The sequence below is a fragment of the Siphateles boraxobius genome, unplaced genomic scaffold (genome assembly GCF_051911475.1).
Source record: "Siphateles boraxobius isolate OS27281-9 unplaced genomic scaffold, OSU_SipBor_1 24, whole genome shotgun sequence".
Taxonomy (NCBI): Eukaryota; Metazoa; Chordata; class Actinopteri; order Cypriniformes; family Leuciscidae; genus Siphateles; species Siphateles boraxobius.
In genome coordinates, this window is record NW_027508855.1 from 18,044,266 (window position 1) to 18,067,500 (window position 23,235).

At 36.3% G+C, this 23,235-nt stretch overlaps 1 protein-coding gene across 8 annotated transcripts in view; it reads left to right on the top strand.

Moving 5' to 3' along the window:
* The window catches only part of pdlim5a (PDZ and LIM domain 5a), a 61,004-nt gene that overhangs the window by 18,817 nt on the left and 18,952 nt on the right, over positions 1-23,235 (top strand). For 2 of the 8 annotated variants that reach the window (XR_013206906.1, XM_077241819.1), the window contains exons 4-9: positions 5,756-5,792; positions 6,763-7,139; positions 14,168-14,188; positions 14,288-14,305; positions 14,454-14,632; positions 15,433-15,472. Coding sequence is in view for 7 of the 8 variants with exons in the window: in XM_077241819.1 (XP_077097934.1) it covers positions 5,756-5,792; positions 6,763-7,139; positions 14,168-14,188; positions 14,288-14,305; positions 14,454-14,632; positions 15,433-15,472 (672 nt within the window). In the remaining variant the exon portion in view is untranslated. Of the gene's footprint in view, positions 1-5,755; positions 5,793-6,762; positions 7,140-11,933; positions 11,954-14,167; positions 14,189-14,287; positions 14,306-14,453; positions 14,633-15,432; positions 15,473-23,235 lie in introns of all 8 variants that reach the window. The other 6 variants (XM_077241822.1, XM_077241823.1, XM_077241820.1 and 3 more) reach the window with 6 other exon arrangements.

Here is a 23,235-nt window from a genome sequence, read left to right on the forward strand (position 1 = left end):
AGATGGGCCTCTAGTAAGAAAAAAAAATTAAAAATGGGAGAACTCATTGTGGTTTTATTTATTATAGACCATGCAAAGATAATATATTATGCTATTGTTCGTTTGATGTTTTTGAAACGTAATTTTTACAGTCAGTTTTTGATATTTTGGTCTTTCCCTATTCAAGTAGACAGTACTTGCCGGACTCGTAACCAAGATGGCCTACAAGTGGACTGACTTTTCCTTGGTGACGTGTGTTGTGTTTGGTGGATGTTTATATTGGCCGATCTGAGACACTGCAGGCTTCTGTTTCGACATTAATGAACTAAAATGAGTTTATACACTTATATAACAAAGGCACTTTGGGGAAAAATAATTGAACGCCCTCTCTCAACAGCTTGACTCACGTAAACGAAGCTAAACAACAAATCTTGTCAGCTTAATGAAAACCTATAATTCTTGATTCTGTGCGTGTGTTGTTTAGGCATCTGTCTGTTTTTGTGTTATGGTCCAGGTTTGACGTTTTGTTAGGCCACATCCACAACACACAAATGATCCTCACTGGTTCTGAATGCTTAAACACACAAATGAGTGCCAGATCCTAATCAGAGCTCAGATTAAACTGACCACACAACTTCTTAGGCACAGAATACGTCAAACATAGCATCAGATTCAACCATTTACTGCAGGGTTGAATGCAGGTTACCTGATTACATGGGTTTGTGGGATGTGTTTTGCTGACCGATTGGAGCTTGATTTAATTAAACCATTTAAACTCCATCCCAATCCACTTTTGAATAACCTCAGGACCATAACAAACCCTTACATGGGTTCATATCCCGAGAGAGAGAGAGGAAAAAGGGCTAATCTGGTCCGCTAACAGTCTTTATCATATTAATGTCTTTCCTTTTTTGACTTAATTTTTGCTCTTAATGTCTGTAACTCATTGCTCTTTTGCACTTTTATCTCTACACTCTCTCTGTGAGTGTATTCTGAGCACTCCATTGTCTGGGGACTGAAAAGCGTAAGCTGCAGCTTGTCTCACACACTGTCCTGCACTGAGCACATCCCTGAATGTGTGTTGGCGTTCACAGGATATCACTCACAGCTGGATAAAATCCCATTTTCCATTAGCGAGATACAGCAGGATAAAAATCAACATTTGGAAGGGAGTTCAAAGTGTAATTAAATTCCCACCAACATAGAAATTTTGTAATATTTCATGGTTTTGTACTTGAAAATAATTTAATAATTATCCTCCTTCATGTCCTCTTGCTCTCTTGATTGAAAACTGATATATTTTCCGATTTCAACATTGCATCTTAAGGATTAGATTACCCAGAAATTTACATTTTGTCATTTTTGGCCTTATTTTGTTCCAAGCCTGCATGTGTCAGAGTTTGGGTTGGTGGAAGTAGCAAGGACTCAGGTGCAGAGCTGATGGGCTTTTAATGATAATAGTATAAAACAAAACAGACAACAAAAACTACCCCAAGGCCGATGAAAAAATGAACCGCGTGCTACACAAAACAAAACACAACAACACGCACGGACAGAAGAGCGTACGGTCCGAGCAAATTCAAAACCGCGCGCTCACACAACAAGACAGAGGGCACAAGAATGAGCGAAAGCTAAACCTGTGCGCTCACGACAGAATTCAAACACACGGAGCATGAATGTCCGATTCCCGACACAGAACCGAAACCAAATTAGACCGAAGTGACGGGATCCAAACACCACACCCCGCACATGTAAACAAGACATATAGACAAGAGAGCGAAGGCTCGAGAACACTCGAAGCTGCGCGCCCACACATAGACATGAAAAAAACAGGAGTGTCAGAGCCCTGTCACAAAACGTCTCCGGTTACTATTGTAACCTCGGTTCCCTGAGAGGCGGGAACGAGTCATTGCAGCAGGAACTCCTCCCTTCTCCACTTTTGATGAAATCTTATTGGCTAACACCAGCTTGGAACAGCTGGCCAATTGTTGCGCAGTATGCAAATACTGACAGCTCGCGGGCATTATAAAATGCATGGGCAACCTGATCAGCCGATCTTAGGCGGGACGAGGTGCTGACAAAGAGAGAGACCTCGACGAGGGCTGGAACGAGCGATGGAGCAATATTCGTGACTCATAGCCTTCTGCGCCTCAGAGATGAAACGGAAAGAGCCTTCTGTGCCTCAGAGAAATGCTCAGTAACTGATCATGCTCAGTAAATGCTCAGCCAGATGAGCCGTGAACTTGCACGGCTTGGAGTGCAAGCTGAGATCCGCGCCCAGAGACGAATGGACGGCACAGATGCACGGCGACGGTCTCCTCGACGGGGGGCAAGCGCAAAGAGCTGTGGACTTCCGTCTCGTCTCGTCGACGCGTGCCGATTGTGGTGTAGGCCACGACTTTACCATGTGCTCGTGGACGTCGTGGAAGAACGGAGTCCTCCTCGAGGCAGCCTGGCGGCGGCTCGACTAGAGATACCAGACTTACTTTCTTTTTACCGGAGCATTTCGCGTCGAGTCCAGTGCGTCCGCGAAAAGGACTGGTGCGTGGCGACTATGAGGACTATGGCTTCAGGCCTTGTCGTCACCGTCGTTCCTGGATGGGGGAGGGCCCACCAGCGGCTCGCTGGCGGCAGTTGGCCTCGACCCATAGTAGCAAGAACCCTCTCGAGTGCGTACCGGCAGGTCGGCAGAGTCCAAGAAGGCCGTCTTGGCATGGGCAGGGCCCAGGCAGGCGGCGCAGTACTCGTAGGTATGGGGCGAGTCGATGGGGCCCGCACAAATCCTGCAAAGGTTAGCCATCAGATGCGAAGAAGAAAAGGTAACTAGTCCTCAGGTGCAACTTCAACGATGACAGCATGAAGAAAGAGATTCCGACGCAATTGTCGCGCCCATGCATTTTTTACTGCCTGCGAGGCTGTCAGTATTTGCATACTTCGCGACAATTGGCCAGCTGTTCCAAGCTTGTGTTAGCCCATAAGATTCCCGCAGCGTAGCTACGCAATGTTGAGTTTCCGCTCTCGAAAGGGAACCAAGAAATAAACTAGACAGAAGTGACAGAAGCCTGACAGTATGGCTTTCTTCTGTGGAACACAACTGAAGATGTTTAGTAGTATATATATATAATGCACAAGTTGCTCTTTTCCAAGTGACAAAATGACAAAAAGGTTGAAAAAAAGATAACACAATATTCATTTTGGATTAACGGTCCCTTTAAAGCTGTCTTGTGAGTGATTTCTGCGCTCCTAGTGTCATCACATGGTATTGCAATTTCATACATGTGTCCCGAACACTCTGCCATTGGTCCATTTTTCAGCACATACGGTTCTTGAGTTGAGCTATATGAGGATAGTTATATATTCTTTAGATCAGTGTATTGGTGTCTTGGGTTCTTTAACCCTGTAAAGCCTGTCATGTGAAATAATATCAAAAAAATTTTTTATAATTTTTTGAAAAGGAACATTTTATTGAAACTTTAGACTAAATATTAAAAAATTCTAAAAATACATGTTTTTTTGTCGAGTAATATATTTAATACATCAGGCTTTTTATTTTTCTCCCTGTTTAATCTCATTGTTGTCTAGGAGAATCAGTTGAGAAGATAATAGAGATCTAATTTGTGATGTTTTGTTCCTGTGGGTTGTTTTTAACAAGTCTTTCTCAAGCAGACACATTCACACACTCTAGCAGAATAGGAACTCTGAGTTTGCAAGAGCTTTAGTTATTAATGAAGGGAAATCAGTGAGTCATGCGTCAGACTGCAGCCTCAGGGTGTGAGATATAAATGAGATGTCAAACAGATGCTCTGAGTGAGTTTGAGATGATGATGTCACCGTACGGTAGATGCACCGTTTGTGCTACAGACATAAATGTATGGGAATGTACAATAAGTGATCAGACATACGAAATACACTTAGTGGATGATCAAGTAGGTGAACCAATCCCACAGATTTGCTTTGATGTTCCATACTGTATCTAGAGACCAGAACGTTAAAGAGACTTGATGATGGATAGAAAATACAGACGAAATGAGTGTTTTTCTGATTTTATGAACTTCTCATGACATATTTTTAGTAATATATCTACAAGTGTTAACACATCTACACAAATGTACTTGCATTCCAGATAACAAAAATATGTTCTAAGAATGTTTTACTATATGTTTTACTGTATAAATGAACATGTGAGATCATTTATTTAATAACTTCGCTTCATACCACAAATCATCAGGCAGCTCTGAACTCTTGAGGCAGAATATCTAACAAAAAAGCAAAGACTCAGAAGTGCCTGTATCTACTTTGGAATTGATTGCTGTCTTAATGAGACATAATTTGATCACTCTCTTTATAATCAACTGGACTTTCAACACCAGAAGCTCTCGGCTTACATATTTACGTAACTTCTGGCAGTTAGACCAGCGTTCAAAAGTTTGGGGTCAGCATGATTTTTCAATGTTTATGAAAGAAGTCTCACTAAGGCTTAAAAACAGTCAAACTGTGTATAATTATTACAATTTAAAAGAACGGTTTTCTATGTAAATATATTGTAAAATGTAATTTATTCCTGTGTCGCAAAGCTGAATGGCCAGCATCATTACTCCAGTCTTCAGTCACATGATCCTTCAGAAATCATTCTAATATGATGATTTGCTGCTCAGCTTTTATTATTATCAATATTGAAAACATTTGTACTGTATTTGTAATATTACGAAAACTGTAATATTTTTTACAGGATTATTTGATTAATAGAATATTCAGAAGGGACAGCATTTGTTTGAAATAGAAATCTGTTGTAACATTATTTACAAAGTATAAGTATAAATCTTACTGACTTTTGATTTTGAACATTAAGTACATCTCATTATGTTCTAAAAAAGGCGTTTTTATATACTGGGTTTGTTAAAATAACTACTTCATGAGTACTAATCAATGCATTTAAATACAAAGGATTCAGGTAAGTAACATGAGTACATAACCAGAGTAGTTTCTCTCTTTGGCGCTGTTCTGGCAGTCTTCTGTGTCCTGTGGATCTATATTGAGTGTACTGAGAACAGATTGTTAGCTCATAACTGCAGCAGTGTGACCACTCATGTTCATCTGACCGGATCAACAGTACTAAACTCACCCCGACCCGCTGGATCTCACTCCGTGGAGGGATGAAGTCACGTGTGCATGTGTGTGTGTTTACATAGAAACAAAATGCAAAGGGTCGACATATAAGAGAAAATGCATCTCCTGTTATATAATACACTCTTCAAGATGTGAGTGGCTACATTTTATGGACAAAATTGTATCCAGAAGCTAAATCTGATAAAACCTCCCTTTGGGAACATCTTTAAAGGTCAAAATGATTCATAAATACATTTTAAAAAAAACTTAAGAGATGTGTGAGATTGTTCTAGAAGGTCTTTCATATTCTCAGAGATGGTAACTGATACTCAATCGCTCTGCCAGCCTCACTCACAGACACACACAGCAATATTGCTTGCTGTCAAAACATAGTTTTAGTTTAATAACACACCACATCACGCAAGTTTCAAACCATACCTGTACTGGTTTCTTTTAATTGACGCAAACCTAATTGTGTTCTCCCCTGCAGGCAAAATAATTTTTGAAGCGTTCAGCAAACTTCCATGCAGTTGTTCCGTGTCATTATAAATACAGGCCTATGATTTTATTGCTAACCACAGTTCGACGTTCCTTATGTAATGCCACTGCCAGCACTAGATGTGGTCACAGCAGAGTCATTAATGTTTTTGTCCGTTGTTTGTTTCAACAGAGCTTCCAGTCTTCCAAAACCAGATGTGGCACCAAAGGTATGAGATTTACACACACATAAAGCCAGCGAGAGAGCACAACTGGAGTATTGTGAATGGATTGTTTGTGTGTACGTCATTATACCCCTCTAAGACAGACACACAGCTCTATATCTATGCATGAGTTTTAGTTTAGCATGTTTTTAGCAAAAGTGTGCCTCTGCGTTCAGTCTTGTATTGGTTGTGTTCAGAATGGAAAACTAGTACACTGCATACTGAACATTTAATAATGCATACTACCTATTTTTTCAAATATTATATGAAACAGTAATTGTATGTATCAGTTCATGCATTTCCTGGGAATCCAACCCATGGCATTGGTGTTGTAAGCACTATGCTTTACTGTTTGAACTTCAGTAATGCATTATTTGTCATTTTTATTCCAGTTTTATGTTAAAATACCTTAACTATTGGCTCATCAAAATAATGATTCAAGATGAAGATTTAAAAAATGTTAATGGTTAATGATGCTTATTGTAAATAGTCAAGTCAATTTTTTTTCAAAATACAGTACACACTGCATACTGCTTTATGAAATCACATTTTATTTCTTTGTTATAAAGTGTGTATGCACAGTATGCAAATTTTCGAAAAAATATGCATTTGTAGTTTTCTTGATGTTTTCAATTTAATCAAAATGGCCAAATCACATCACTAATCCTTACTGTTGGTTCATGTCAGCAATATATGTCTGAAAATAAATTAATTTCTGGTGGTTTTTCACTGCAATCATGTAACAACAGTATCATTGCATAATACATGAACATGTATTTATTAAATAGTATATAGTGTGCAGTATCCAGTAAGCAGTTAGCTAGTGTTCCATTCTGAATATATTGCTACACACTATTTAGGTTTTCAGCGGTGTAATATCATCTGCTGAATAACCCATTCGTTGTTGTGTGCTATCTGTTGATTTGTTGCATTACTGTTGTCGTTTTGTTTGAGTCCTGCATGTGCTTCCATTTAGGATGTTTCTGTGGAAATCATCAAACCCGTTCCCATGACAACCTTCATTCCATCTTCCTCTGACATCACAAACTCCACCCACATCACTACATCCTCCAATAGGGGCACTCGTTCGTTTGGAGGGGCGGGGTCACCACACATTGCCTCCATTCCCTCCGCCGCATCTGCTTTTGCACTCGCCTCCTCAGCTCAAAGCCCTAATCCACTGGCTCCGCCTACTCCTACTGATGGCTCGCCAAATCATATACCGTCGGTGCCCCGCCCTTCGGTATATAACACACCCATCTATCTCTACTCCAATGAGAATGCCTGTGAAGTTGCCATGGGCCAGAGGCGGGGCCTGCTGGAAAGCCAGGGTGAGAGCTCTCAGCTGAATGGGTAAGAGTTTGATTGACAATTTGATAAACTTATAAACTTATGCTGCCTTCATGTGCTATCGGAAATTTCGTACTTCCCACTTATTAACGTGAAATTACGAGCTTGTCGCATTTAAGTGCTTTGTTGTCAGAAAGAACAAGAATCATGGAGGACAGCAGGTTTGTTCTTACCTATTTTTTGGGAAAATATTATTAAAATCAAAGTGATATTTAGTGGTATTCATTGACAACCAAATAAACATTCATAGATTACCATGCTATAGTCCGCTTGCTGATGATTCTGGAATTTCGTTCAAATACAGGCTATTTTCTCTGTGTATAAAACGTACAATACGCTTCAAATGGTTATTCATATATGTAAAAATGCACTACTTTAACAAGACAAAGCAATGTAGCAGTTGTGAAAAAAAACAATAAAGAATACCAGTCACAGCAGCAATTGTTCTTCCCTTTGTCATGTTTAAAGTTCATGGCCCGCCCAACTTGGAAACTTGGATATCAAAATGATCACAGAACTTCCCTGTGGTAAACATGACTTTAGAGGAAGTTCATGTCCAATTTTTAACTAGGAAACTCATATTTACGGTAATTCCGAAAGCATGCGAAGGCAGCAATAGAGCTCAAAAGTGACACCAACTTTTCAGAGGTCTGGGTTCTGAAAGTATATTTCCAATTAATTTTCTCCATAGACGTTTCAGACGAAAATACACAACCAACCAGCTCTGAAATGAATCACAACATTACATCATTTGATTTGAAGGGGAAAAAAATTGTTAATATAAGACAAAGGGGCAAGACTGTGTACTTGCAGGTTTGCTGTGTCTCTCTGCATGATCAGGCTGGTCTGTTGGCTGGTTTTAGGGAGGATTTGGGCATTTTTAAGCCGGTCAGACTGGGAGACCACCTGGTTTGTTTTGCTACTCTAGCTGAGTACCAGGATTGTTATAGTTAACTAAAACCATAAAACATATTTTATTTCAACATATTTTATTTCAGCTAGTTGCCAAATAAACATTTCTCATTTTCATTTAGTTTAACTTAAAGGGGCATTCGGCAACTATTTCAACTTAATAAAACCGTTTAGAAATCATTTGGATGGTTTAATAACCTGTTCTGGTGAGAATGGTGTCTTTCCCCGCTCCCCCCAACTTTCCTAGGCGGAAAACCAACCTTGCCACATGGGACTAACGTCCCGTTAAGTTGGAAATAGGAAGTCTCGTGAGAAGCGAGAATGAGCAAGAAACACAAACTGCTTTACGGCAATTCGACATAAACACACGCGCCGCCCTCAATGTGTATGATGTATTACCCACCTCGGTAGACAAACTACACACGATAAAGTTGGCCGGCTCCGATATTAACAAATGCACATGAGCAGCGGTAGAAAGGGGGAGAAGGGTCTCGCAAGTGAGTTTTTTTTTACGACATTGTTGTGAAATATACGCCCCACAGCTGTAGGGGGAGCTGGTTGAGAAAACATGCGACAACAAAAATGAAAATCAGCGAAGAAATAGCTAGAGTTGCCTAGTGCCCCTTTAATGTACTAAAATAACTAAAACTGAAATGAAAATGTATAAAAAAAAACAATTATTAAAGCTTTAAAATTAAAACAGAAAATAAAAAACTATAATTATAACACAAGTTACAATACAAATATTTATATCTTAAATTCTTCACTTTCAAATGTTCAAAACCTCAAGCTTTTTACATTTGAAGTCCTCCACGTTTTATTTTGGTGGCATATTAGTTAAATGCTGTAAACTTCTACACACAAAAATGTTGGAAAATATGCTAATGTGAATGTAAATAAAGTAAACCTAGCGCACATTACATTCCCAAATGCATATTAAAGTCGAGTTTGTGAGAAGCAGCATTTACTGTGAACCAGGCTGCTCTGATACAAGCTATATAAGCTGTGAGCGTGTAAATAAACACAGCACCACTCTTCATTCTGAAACACGCAGCGCATCAGACTATGCATTTCATTCATTAAATCACAGCTTTTTATTTGGTAATTGTGTTTTGATATTTGATTAGATTTGATCAGTTTTATTTTGATTAATTGTGCAAGAACCATTTGTTCATTTTAATGATACATTAATTTGAATTATTTGGTTGTTCATAAACTCACAAATCCTCGTTTGGGAAACCCTGGTGTAATGCAACAATATTAATGTTACAATCGGTTGCAGCAAGGATGAAACAGGATCTACGTGCAGAAGCTTTATTTAAAGACTAACACAAAACTTCAAAAAACAGGATCACTGGTACAGGAACAGAACAACCAAACGTTAATGCAACGTTAATAACTGACAAAAAACAAAACAGAACACAACTGAAGAGCAAATTAACAAGACACACCTGAACTGAACTAACAATCAATCAAATACCATAGAAACACAAAGGCAGGGGGGCGGAGAAAGACAGAACTGAGCTAATTGACAAAACAAAGACCAAAGACAGAAATCAAAACAGACTGACAATGTGACAGAACATTCCAGGCTGCTGTTTTTAGATGTCTAAGGCCTAGTCCACACGGACACAGGTATTTTTATAACCAGAGTTTTTCCTCCTGCGTTTAAAAAAAAGAAAAACACGCTGTCAAGCGCTGTCAAGAGCATGCCACACCAGGAGGCCGCGATTTAACCCTAACCGTAAAGCTACATTGGCCAATCAGAAGCCGTCAGCGGCACACAATCTAGCGGCACACAATCTGATGGCAAACACAGCGGATAACGGCGCACACTCTGACGTCGCAAGGCAAAAACCCCGGTTTTACTGTCAACACGACAACACCGCAACCGGTGTTTCTGAAAATCCTCACCCTGGCAGGGGTTTTCAAAAATGTTCGGTTTCAGTGACCTGATACTGCGTTTCCGTGTGGACGAACGGCCGAACTGCGTAAAAAAAAGTCACGGTTATAAAAATACCCGTGTCCGTGTGGACAAGGCCTAAATTACTTCAAAAAATATGTATCATATCCAAAAAATCATTTGAATATGAAAGTGTGTTTAGTTGGTTTCCATGATGTACCTCTCCATCTCCTCTTTTGTAATGTGGTTTAGCTGGTTGGATTAGACCACAAGTACACAACAGCTGATTTTTGAATACTTGGAAGGCCAATATACCACATAATATTCATTTATCAGTCATGCTAACATTTAAACCCAACCAAAGTAGGAATATTTCCATGCTTCCTCATTTTTGTAATTTTTCTTATTTGTTTAATATATTTTTGGGCGTCTTTGGATCACTAAATAATATTCCTGAATGTTTTTGATGCTCTGAAGTCTCTGGCAGCATCACTCTGTATCTCTTTTCGTTCAGTGACGTATGTGAGATTTTGTTAGTTTATGAGTGGTTGTCAGTGGCTGTGATGTACGTGTGTATATTTAGATCTGCGTAATGGTATCCGTTATGTGTTTAGGTGTGTGTGAATCAGGGCTCTCCCTTGGATAATGTATTTTGAGTGTGTGCAAACCTCCCTTCTGGGTTTCATATTTTAATGATGGTTTAAAAAGTGCTGATTGACATTATTACGCAGAAGAACTACGTGTCTAATTACACGTGCTGATGCACACACATATTCTGGGACACACACACAAACGCACGTCTCATCAGATCAGTGTGTTTGTTGTGATGCATTTTGTACTTATAACTTTAATAGTATAATATCAGCCTGATACCAGCGCAGATTATAGTTTAATCGCCCAATAAACCCATTCTGCTTCTCATTAAGTGCTTAGAATTGCATACTATTTTTTGCAATATGCAGTATGTGTACATGGTAGTTTGCATGGGACACTGGGCTGACCTATTACAAGTGCCAAAATATGCAGTATATACTGTGTTGTATGCTAGTATTTCATTCTGACCATTTGAGAGCATTAGATTCACTAGATAAAAAGGAGAGAAAGAGTAAAATATTAGAGACGGGGGAGAGAAAACTGATGAAAACCAAATGCTTCTCGTCATAGTGTGCACTCATCTAATGGTTTCTCCTCCCTCTCTTGTAAACTGATAAATCCTCCTCATTATCCTCATACAGCTGTACATTAAAGAGTCAAATCAGTGCCAAGCCTGTCTGTGATTTTTATAGGCAACTGTTGAGGAAACATATTCCTCCTTAATGCAACCCTGTGCGTACTTGGTTCTGGATACTGTACTTAGTTTGAATGGAAATAATTCTTCTGGATTGAGTTTGTCTGGCTCTTTGTCGACCGATATGGTGTTTTTAATGGCTGATGCTGATATCAATATCTTAAGAGCAGGGTGGCATATATATCTGGGATATACAGTTTGTAATGTAATTTACAGTTAAAAAGTTAAGTTACATAAAAAGTTGAGTCAAATTGCAATAAAAATATCAAAAGTTTAAAAAGTATTATAAAATAAAATGTTATCCAAATATGAATATCTTATATGTAAATATTATTATATATTTACCTAGATATTCTATATTATTCTGGAAATATTTCTGGTCACTATATAATTACTAAATGTACAGTAAATGCACAGTTAAATTAGCTGTTGTTTAATAATTCCTGATTTCATTCATTTGTATTTGTGCCTCAATCATCCACATTTGACATTTTGATTGTTTTAAATGATATATATATATATATATATATATATATATATATATATATATATATATATACATACATACATATAGTTTGTGTGTGTCTTCAGCTGTTGGTCTGTTTCAGAGGGGTTTAGGAATCAGTGTTGTTGTGTATATTGAGTTAGTGATGATTGTGTTTAATAGTTATTTTCTCCTCTATGTGCTTTTCAGCAGACGACTCCAGCCATAAAGTCAGTACCATATAGATGCTCCTTTCATTGTGTGTGTGTGTGTGTGTGTGTGTGTGTGTGTGTGTGTGTGTGTGTCTGTCTGTGTGTTGCCTAATATGACAGTTTTGTTTTGCCAAAGTTTACACAATCCCTTACAAAAACTTACTCTGGCATACAGTATGTTGACAAAGTGATGTATCAGATGGTAATACCATGGTATTTTGATGTTTTGTAGCACTAAATGATTCCCATATTCATGGTATTTGGTAATGAATACCATTGCAGTATCATGATTGTACCATGTCCAAAAACAAAACGATAGAATTACCATGGTAATGAATGACCGCCATATTCATGTACCATGGTATTTACAAAAAAAAAACATGTTAGTATTAGTACTTTTTTATTATTACTGTAGTATCGCTGATTATGTAACAATGGCTTTTAAAGATATAGTTCACCCAAAAATGAAAATTCTGTCATTATTTAGCCTCCTGTCATTCCAAACCCTAAAGATAATTCTGTGCCTCCATTGACAGCTACACAACTACCAATTTGACGCTTCAAAAAAGAGATCGGAAAACTAATCCATAGGAATTGAGCGGTTTGGTCCAAATTGTCTGAAGAGACTCGATAGCTTTATATGATGAACAGGTTTGATTTAGGCTTTTCTTCACATATAAATATTGACCAGCAAACATAAACAGAAGCTGAACCGACTGAACCTCATTGGTTCTTGCTGAACTTCAAACGTGCTGCGTAACACGGGAATGAACCTCATTGGTTGGGTTAGAGTTAAAAGTGGTAGTTGCATAGGCTGTCAATGGAGGGACAGAATTATCTCAGATTTTATTTAAAAATATCCTTTTATGTGTTCCGAAGATGAACGAAAGTCTTATGGGTTTATTATGACATGAAGGACAGTAATTAATGACAGAATTTAAATTTTTGGGTGAACTATCCCTTTAATGCAGAGCACACCTAACCAAAGCAAAGCTGGGTTTGTGTTTGATTGTGTTTCTGTTTTCATTGCATGAGCTTGATGACGTGAGTTTGATAATATGCATGTCATGTTCCAACTGAGACGTGTTTTATCGCAGTGGTGGTCTTCAGGTAGTCAGCTTTTTTTCCTCGCATATCAGTTTGTCAAACACACTTGAGTGAGCAAATGAAACCTGCCAACACTCTTTCGTCACACACACAGTCCACAGCCTGACAGCGTTGATTTACTGACAGCTTATGTATGCTTTACGTGTCAGTACAGACAGGCTTTGGCACGATCAGTACGTCGTACTGGATGTAAAAATGTTTCTTGAGAGATTGGATTGACGTAACTTGTAGATTTCGGACGTCTTACTGAAAGCTCAGGCTTCATAAACCTGTTCCATGTCATTTATTCCATGTGCAGCAGCGCCACCTTCTGGTCTCATGCATTTTAAACGTTCATTTCAGTTTTTCAGAACTAAATTAGTGCTTTTTGAATTCAAGTTACCTTACAGGTTTTACTGTGGCAACTGCACAGGTCAAAATACCATAGTTACAACCATTACACTACAGTAAAACTGTAGAAATGTACTTGATATACATTTTTTTAAATACTTCTCAAGACTATTAATTATGAGCCTGTTGCATGTGTTTCTTTCCATGTGCGTCTACTGGTATAGTGAATTTCTAACTTTCATTGCTTAAGTTGTTTCATTTTCTTGGAAGATTTTGAAGTAAAAAAAGTCTTCTTTCTGTTTAAAATTATCTATTTACCTGATTCAGTCTTAAAATAAGTTTTTAACTAAATGAGTGCTTTTTAAATTCAAGTTACATTACAAAGATTACCTTTGGTAACCACACAGTTGGCCAAAATACCATCGTTGTACTTGATATTAATATTAATGTGTGATATTAATTGCAAAAGTTTCATTTTAATACTTAATATTAATTATGTTTTGTTCCATGTGCAGCAGCGCCATCTACTGGTCGAGTGCAGATATTCTAACTTTCATTTCCTCAACTTGAGTTCATTACTACAGTTACACTACAGTAAAGCTGTGTAAATGTACTTGATATTAGTAATTACAGAAAAATGTGAACGTTTTTTTTAAGACTCTACTAATTGTGATTTTACAGTAGACTAGTAACAACGCAGTATTATGCAGAAGCTATGGTTATCATACATTTTTGAATATTTGAATCAAATGCTGTCAGTTATGTGATGACAATTTTTTATTTTATTCTTCATAGTGGTCCTCCAGCTGTGTCTAAGTGAGTACATCTGTAATGTGTGTAAAACTCCTCTGATAGAGAATGATTACAATGTTTTAACTTCCTTATTCCTTTTCTTATGCCTCCGTCCTCGTTCAGAAAGCCTGTAGTTTACAGGTAAGGGGGGATAAGCAGCAGTGTTCTTGTTACTCAAATACTCAGTTGCTTAATTTGTGCATTTGATGTGCAGCATGATTACATGTACACAAGACTGACAGTCAGTATCTCTCTTTGTGTGTGTGTGTGTGTGTGTGTGTGTGTGTAGACTTCCTCGTAAGCCTATCACAGAGACCGACATTGAGTTTTACCACGTCCCAACTCACGGTGATGCCAGCAGGAAACGCATCATGGAGGACACAGAGGACTGGCGTCCGCGGACAGGAACTTCACAGTCCCGATCCTTCCGGATCCTTGCCCAAATCACTGGCACTGAATCTGAACTTGGTGAGAGTGGAAAGATATTTATTTTATTATCTTATTTTATTATTTTGTTCCTTTTTGTAGTTTCTTTTAGTTGCAACATGTGATTTATTTCTTTATAATTGCTATTCTAGGTTCACTTATGTAATTTAATTATTTAGATGTAGAAATTAGTAATGTATTGATTGAATTTAATTGTTCCATATAAAAGAGCAACACACTTTTATGTTAGAAAAAATATGCCCTCAGAGCTCATTATATATTATATATTATTATTTTATTATTATTGCCCTCATTATATATATATATATATATATATATATATATATATATATATATATATATATATATATATATATATATATATATATATATTATGAGGACCAACATTTTATTTAGGACCAAAATTTATATAATGCATCATGCATTATATAAATTTTGGTCCTAAATAAAATGTTGGTTCTCATAATAAACTGGCAGAATGCATTTCTGTGTAAATCGTTCATAAAAACATTCTTAGATAAAATTTCCCAATTGAATTCAATTTTCCAGTATGCGTAACAATGGTTTTACAAACCATTTACACAGACATTTGTTCTGCACATGTTTCATGAATGAGGCCCATTGTGTGCAAAACCTTCAATACTGATTCTGAGATTAAGATTGAAATTGGGATTTTAAATGGAAACTTTGATGTTTTAAATTGAATTTCAGCGAATGGGAGGAAGTAAGAGAATGTGACTGTCTTTACTTTAGCCATTCCACTATCTATCACATGAAAGCATGTCATAATGAATGTTTTCTGTCATGTTTATCCGTATCAGAGCCCTCACAGGAGGCTGAATCAGCGAAGAAGACAACAAAGTAAGTCCTCTTCCTGCCAGCTGTGTTTGCTTGTGTTTTTGTTATTGTGATGTTGATTTGTTTATTGTCGCTGTACCGTTTGTGTGCTGTTATTGACCTGTGTGATTTAGCCATTTTCTGGTGTTTGTGTTAAAGCTCTGGCTCCAGTTAACCAGCATGTGCAGTTCACAAATAAAGCACAAAATAGTGTTTTTCTTTATTTCTCGACACTGAAAAGACATTTAGAAAATGTTGATCTTCAACCTCAGAAGGTCAAACTAAATTTTACATGAGCTGTTTTAATTTACTTTCTGTTTCGGTTTGTGATTTTGCAACCTTTACTAGACTATTTGTGTGATTTAGTAATTTTTTTGTAATAACCATTAAACATTAAATATTTAACCCTGCAAAGCTTTATGAAATAATAGTCCGATTTTTTTTAAAAATTGAACAGTTTATTAAATCTATATAAATTATATTTTTTTAAAACAAAAATCATTGCATGTGTTTCTTTTTTTTGTAGAGTACCATATTTGATATATAGGCTTTTATGGCTCATGTAGTACGATATAGTGAGAACATGGAGATCATACTCAAAGAGAAAAAACACCAACTATTTCTTCAGAGGCCCAAACTGAGCAAAAATATGTAATTTGCTGATATTTATATGAACAAAATATATATAACACACTATAAGTAAAAGATACGTAGCCTACTTCTTACATAAAATGAATATAAATATCAGTTGTCACTATGTATCTCCCAATAATATGTGTTTGTAAGATGATATTTAAATGCTTAGTTTTATGATCAAAGCTCATTAGTTTTTAAACATATAATGCAATACAATAATAATTGAGAGGTGAACAAATAAACGTTCCCCAAAAGTCTGATGGATCATATTTGATATTCACATTTTAAAAGGCCTTTTATAAAACAAGATGTATGCATAATCAAGTAAACCTAAGTTGCTTTAGTCCAGTTAGTGTTGAAATATTATTAATTGAAATATGAATAATAATATAAAAGTTATTCTTATGTTTAATTTATAAAAATCAGTAAATATTTCTCAGTAAAAAGACACGAGAACAACGAGCTGAAGGGAGATGTTTTTACAATTATACTAAAAGCCCTAATACTTAAAAAAGCTAAAAAGGTGTTAGAAGGCATGTACATGGTGTTCAACACGGTTTTCAGAAAAGTTTTGATAATTTAGAGACCTTAGAAATTTGTATTTCAAATATGATACAGTATGCATTATAGTGTCAGATTAAATAGACAAAATGTATAAAATAAAAAATAAATAAAAGTTATTTTGTACTTACTAATAAACATGTTCTCATAGTCAAAATAGATCTTTAATTGATCTCAGTAAAGATCAATACAAAATATTCAAATCAGGGTTTTATGGTTGAGCTCGATGAATGCAGTCAAAGCTACAATTTGTGTAACAATTTAGAAACTGGCATGAGATTATTATTTTGCACTCCCACATATAAGCAATATTGAGAGTATTATAGTAATTATAATACAGTGTGTGCTGTGTATCTTTTATGCTTGTTAGAGTAAGATATTGAGGCAGATTATAGGTTTGGGAATGAGTTACAGAAGTGAGTTTGAAGTGAAGTCTGCATGAAATGGAAGTAGGGCGGGGCTTGATTTTGTCCATGGGGAATTTGATTGGATGGTTGGATGCTTGTGGTTTGCTATTGGTGGATCTCATGTGAGTGACAGGTTGTTAGTACTTATCAATTTTGATTTAGTGTTGACTTTAATGTGTTTGCAGTGGCGTTTTCTGTCTGCATGGTTTATCAGAGTGCCGTTGACATCCACTAGAGCTTTTCATACTGTCTTCCTGTTTCTGTTTTTCTCTCTCTTGTTCATTCCCTGTATACAGGGTTGTGAAGATTAATCCTGAGATTGGACCCAAATATCATAAGCTCAGAGACTGGCACCATGGAGTGTCTGCCCGAACCCTTAACGTCCTCAGCCTGTTGTAGATGTGTGTGTGTGTGTGTGTGTGTGTGTGTGTGTGTGCTTGCGCGCGTGCCTGTGTGTGTGTGTGTGTGTGTGTGTGTGTGTGTGTGTGAGAGAAGTTCTGTGTGGGATGCTTCTAATCTGAAGAGAAACTGTGAGTGAAGCTTTATCAGAAAAACTTTAAAACATGAGCTCTATAATGTGTGTGTGTGTGTGTGTAGATTTGAGGCAGCGTGTGAAGATTCAACATGCATCTCCAACTCAGTTCTCGTGGATTTAGTGAAGTTTATTAGTTGCTCTACAGTATTGTATTACACGCGTGGCTTGGATCAGTTTCTGTGATGTTTCAGCTTTTGGTCTTTTGGTTTCTATATAAAGGAACGTTCTGGGTACCAAACTAGTTCAACTCCATATACTGTACAACATCTGTTGATTAACACTGAAAATAATTTCACCTCATCTGTTAGTTAAAACAAATCAAACTCGGCATTTACAGAAATGCACTTATGGACGTCTATAAGGAAAGATGTTCTACGGTGAAATTATGTGAGGCTCATTTTTTGTGTGAAAATGCTTAATTGTTTTAGTTCTTTATTATTGCTTTATTATTTTGATTAAAATTCTTCTTCTTCTTAACAGAATGTATCCTAATTGCATGCTCATGACACACGTTCTAAATGCAATTTTATGACACTACTCTCATGTTAGCATGTTGTTATATTTTCAAAATTGTTATTTGGTGCCCTATTGACTTCTCTTGTGAGTGCGTTACTGTAAATATAATTTATTTTTTAGAAAATAGAATTTTGTTTTCTGTTAAGCATGTCACAGATGCTTGCAACAAAGTTTTAGACCCAGAACATTATTTTAAACACTGCTGAATTTCATTTCATGCTTGAAAATGTACAATTTATTTTCATTTATCTTTTAATTCCTTCCTCAATGAGTTTTCCTTATACAGCCAAATTAGAATAAAGTGGCCTGTATTTCCTGCCGTGTATTTTCTCCTCCTTTGTGTCTCTGTTTTTATCTATTTCTTTCTGCTTTTCCCTCTGTTGCGGCATTAAAATACATCATATCCTGAAATTCAATCCCAGTCAGTTCTGTTCACTGTAAGATCCTCGAGTAAAGGTCATTGGATCATTTAGCACAACAGATGTTATTGATATTGTTAATGATATTTAACTGATCAGTTACATAATTTATTGAAAATGAAAGTGGGTCTTTTAAATTAATTAACACCCCACAAAGATCCAGTGGTGGTTATGGTGTCATTGTTATAGTGTCGTCATAAAGTTTTATTCACAGTTCTAGGCAAAACAGCTTAACGCATTTCTTCTGTACTTCTGTAATGTTGTGAAGCAACATATTTGATCAGAAATTATATGATATAATTGGTTATTACATGGCTTGGTTTGGTTGAACACCGTTGCCATGAAAAACAGAACGTTGCCATGGATCCTAACAGTAGAGACGGAACGGACTATTTTCTTTAGCGGAAGCTATACAATCTTTTTTTAATCAATAAACTCCTTTTTAAATCACTATTTGTGTCAAATATTTATTTATTTGGTACTTCCTTATTATTGAAGAAACAATAACGCAATAACAATAACGCTTCGCGTCGGGGTTGTATGTATTCACTATAACAACCGCCTCGCTCTACATTATCCCTTACTTATTGTATTTCCCCCATTCACATGACTTTGGTTTAAGAGACGGAGAAAGATTAAATGTGCACAGTAACAGGAATATGTTTCAGTCATATATGAATAGGGTCAGTTTATGATCATGTTTTCCCACTAGAGGACAGCACTGATTCACTCTTCTCAGCATATAATATAAGAGTTTGCAGACAGTGGGATCTTCACGGTCTTAACATCTCTTTTAATTGTGTGTGTAAACACTTTTTGTTATACTGGTTGAAACTTTCTTCACATCCTGACAGCAAATCAATAGTAGAAGTGGTCTAAATATTAAAACGTGTCGTATACATCTTCTGTGGAAGTCTCAGGACCAAAAAAAAAGTATTTTTCTCCTGCACTGAGGCAGAAATCTCCACTTCAACACTTATTTTACTCCTATCTATATTATTCAGATTCTGAAGGGTTTGTTCTATCATTCACATGATTTATATAATCTAAAAACAGGTTCTGATTTATGGACTATGAAGTGATAAAAAGAGATCTCCAAAATCTCCTGTGCACAAACCTAATATGTCAACCAATTGAAACAAGAACTTTGAACCTGGCTATATCTGTTCTGGAAATGAATGAAATGAGTGCATGTTGAATTAGATAATGCCTCATTTGCATATATAAGCAAACATTTCAGAGAAGTTGTAATGCAAAAACATTTTATAGTTACATATTAAAACCATGCAGAAAGTAAACTCCATTTATTAAGCAGCACAATTAAAGCAGTTAATATTAGGCAGCACAGTTGTTTTTTAACATTGATAATAATAAGGAATGTTTCTTGAGCAGCAAATCATCATATTAGAATGATTTCTGAAGGATCATGTGACTGAAGACTGGAGTAATGATGCTGAAAATTCAGCTTTGATCACAGGAAAAAAATTAAAGCAAGAATTTATTTATTGCTTAAAACCCCCTTAGCTGTTCTAAAATCACTGTAAACCACGGCTTCACAGGACTCATTGCTTTTGTATAACGGTTAGTTCATACAAATATTTATTTGAATATTTATTTAAACACACAGATGCAGTGGATCAGTAATACTGACGTCATGAGGTCACAGGTGTATGTTTGTAGAGCAACGCGGCTCAACCAATCAGAATCAAGGACTTGAACTGTCCTTTTTTAAAATCCATTGTAAATTTGTAATAATATTTCACAATATCACTGTTTACTGTATTTTTGATCCAATGAATGCAGCCTTGGTGAGCATAAGAGACTTCTTTCAAAAACATAAAAAATCTTACCAACCCCAATTCTTTTAACGGAAGTGTATATGTGATAAATGGCCTCAGATTATCACTATGTGCATGTTTACAGTAAGACAGATTTCATCCCGTCCTTTGCTCATGGATGTGTGTGATGGCAAACTTCCTGTGTGTTTTGTTATCGCTCCTCTCTCATTCGATTAGCTTGCTGTGCTGCTCCAGTCTGATTGGATTATTTGCTCTGTAATGAATCTGATTGGCTGAGAGCCGTAACGATCGGTCTTATAACTAGGGAGACGGGAGATGTGAAGATGTGTCTGTTTTCTGTCGTTCCCGTGTGTTTGTTTGTGTAATCCTTCGCTGCTATACCCTGCTCTCACCATGAGTTATCTTTTCCTTCTTCCTCCAACACTTTTTTTCTGCTGATGACCAATGTGCTAGGATTGGTCTACAGATGTCTCTCATTCTTACTGTATATGAAGGATTATCAATTTCATTAACAATAAAGTACCAAAAGTGCTGATGTACTGCCCTTCTATGGTACTTTGCACACGTTAGAAAAAAAATACATACAGTATATACAGTAAGTACATGGATGGCATTACCATCTGATATCAGCAGAGTACTGTAACAGGACATGTTTGTTTGGTGTTTTAAATTGAAAATTACAGTAAATTTCAAATTGAAATATAAAGAGACATCTAAAGTCAAATTAAAGTTGCGATCATCTTTTTTTCCCTATTGTGATGTATATCTGAGTAATACTGCTTCTTAAACGAGAAAAAATGTAGGGCGGGACTTGATATTGTCATGGGGAATTGATAGTATGGTTGTGGTTTGCCATTGGTGGATCTCATGTGAGTGACAGGTTGCCCCGCCCTCACGCCGGTTAACACATCATCAGAGAAGAGAAGACTCTGCAAGAGAGAGGGGAAGTTATTTTGATTAAAGATTAAGAATTTAAATTATTACTTAAATTATACATTTTATATGTATGGATAAATCATTAATAATATTACATAAATAATAAGAATAGTCAATTTTGATTTCATGAGGACTTTACATGATTAAATTATTGATTTTAATTAATGTTTATCAATGCAGTTAAACGCACCAATAAAATAACTCATTTATGTTAATTAATTCATTGAAATGTAAATATAATGTATTATTATTAAATACTATGTTGCATTTCACCTAAAATATTGAGGTTGTTTTTTTTGTTTTGTTTTTTCAAAGTGTCTTTCCTTGACCTCCACACCTACTGTATAATGTTTTAGGTAATGCAGTGACCCAAAAATATTTTGACTCCAACAAAAGTCTGAATGTCGCTGCATAATATAACAAAATATCAAACAAGGAGTCTGTATCTGCTTGTCTCAAATCCTGCAGGATCGTTTCTCTTCACTTTTCTTAATCATTTTTCTGAAGTCTCAATGCATTTGAATGCACATTTTTTGGATGTATGAAGTTCACACAGGTGTAGAGAATCACATTAACCACAAACGAACACAAAATCATCTAACTTAATTATTCAACCCCTAAATCTGTTGTTTTATTAATTTAAAACTGTACGAACGTCTTTTCTGACATTTGTGCGTGTGGCTGTGTGTGTTTTTGTGAAGCTGTGTGTGCGTGTATCACGGTGGAATATTTCATCAGTATCCAGATTCAGGACTGAATGGTGGTCCTTTCGGTTTCTATGGCTGCCGTTGCCATAACACTCTGTCTCCGGGGGCTTGTAATTCGGCCGGAGAGATTGACAGAGCGCAGTTGTGTGGCAGAGAATCAGGGTGGTACAGTACGTGTGGGTATGAATGTGTGTGTTTTTGTTGGCCACACAAGATCCAAACTTCTGTGTCCCTGTCCATCAACATTCACTTCGTGCCTCACTAAATTTAAGCTGCTGGACGACACAGCCAGACCTGCTGAGGATTTAATGAGCGAATGTCTGTCTGTACAGTAGAAATGAGCTGGATCTGTGTGTGTGTGTGTGTGTGTGTGTGTGTTAGAACTGCGTGTGGCTTTGGCTGTTTACAGTGGAGTACTAGCATATTGCTTACTGCATACTACATATGCATTATACTACATATATAATACATACATTATATATATATATATATATATATATATGTATATATATATATATATATATATAAAAACAAAATATCAAATAAAGAGTCTTGTCTCGGTATGCTGCAGGATCTTTTCTCTTCACTTTTCTTAATCATTTTTCTGAATGTTTTGTTTACATTTGTTTGATGTATGAAGTTGTCAAGTTCAGACAGGTTTAGAGAATCACATTAACCAAATAACAACCACAAAGTCATCTGACTTAATTATTCAACCCTAAATCTGTTGTTTTATTATCTAAAATGTATTTTTTTTACATTTGTGCATTTTTTGACACACACACACACACACACACACACACACACACACACACACACACACACACACACACACACACACACACACACACACACACACACACACACACACACACACACACACACACTTATATGATATCATATTTTTTATATAAAAATATACATAATGTACATTCACAGTCTGATCAAATATTGAGTCAAGAATGAGAAAAAAAATTGTGGATGTTATTACTTGTAAGGAACTTATTAATAAACTTGTAAGGAAATATTAATAATCAATAATAACTTGTTATAATTAATTATGAATATTTGGGTCAGTTAATTGGATTAACTTGACATGGCTAAATTAATATTACAATCAATTAATCAGTTCGTCCAACGAACTCTTTTGATTATTCATTTATTCTAAGAAAAGGGTATCTTCCCTGGCCACAGAAGAATAATAATTTCTTAGCATGTACAGCGTTTGAGCATGTAGCAAGATCAAAAACCGTAAAGGGACTTCGTATTGC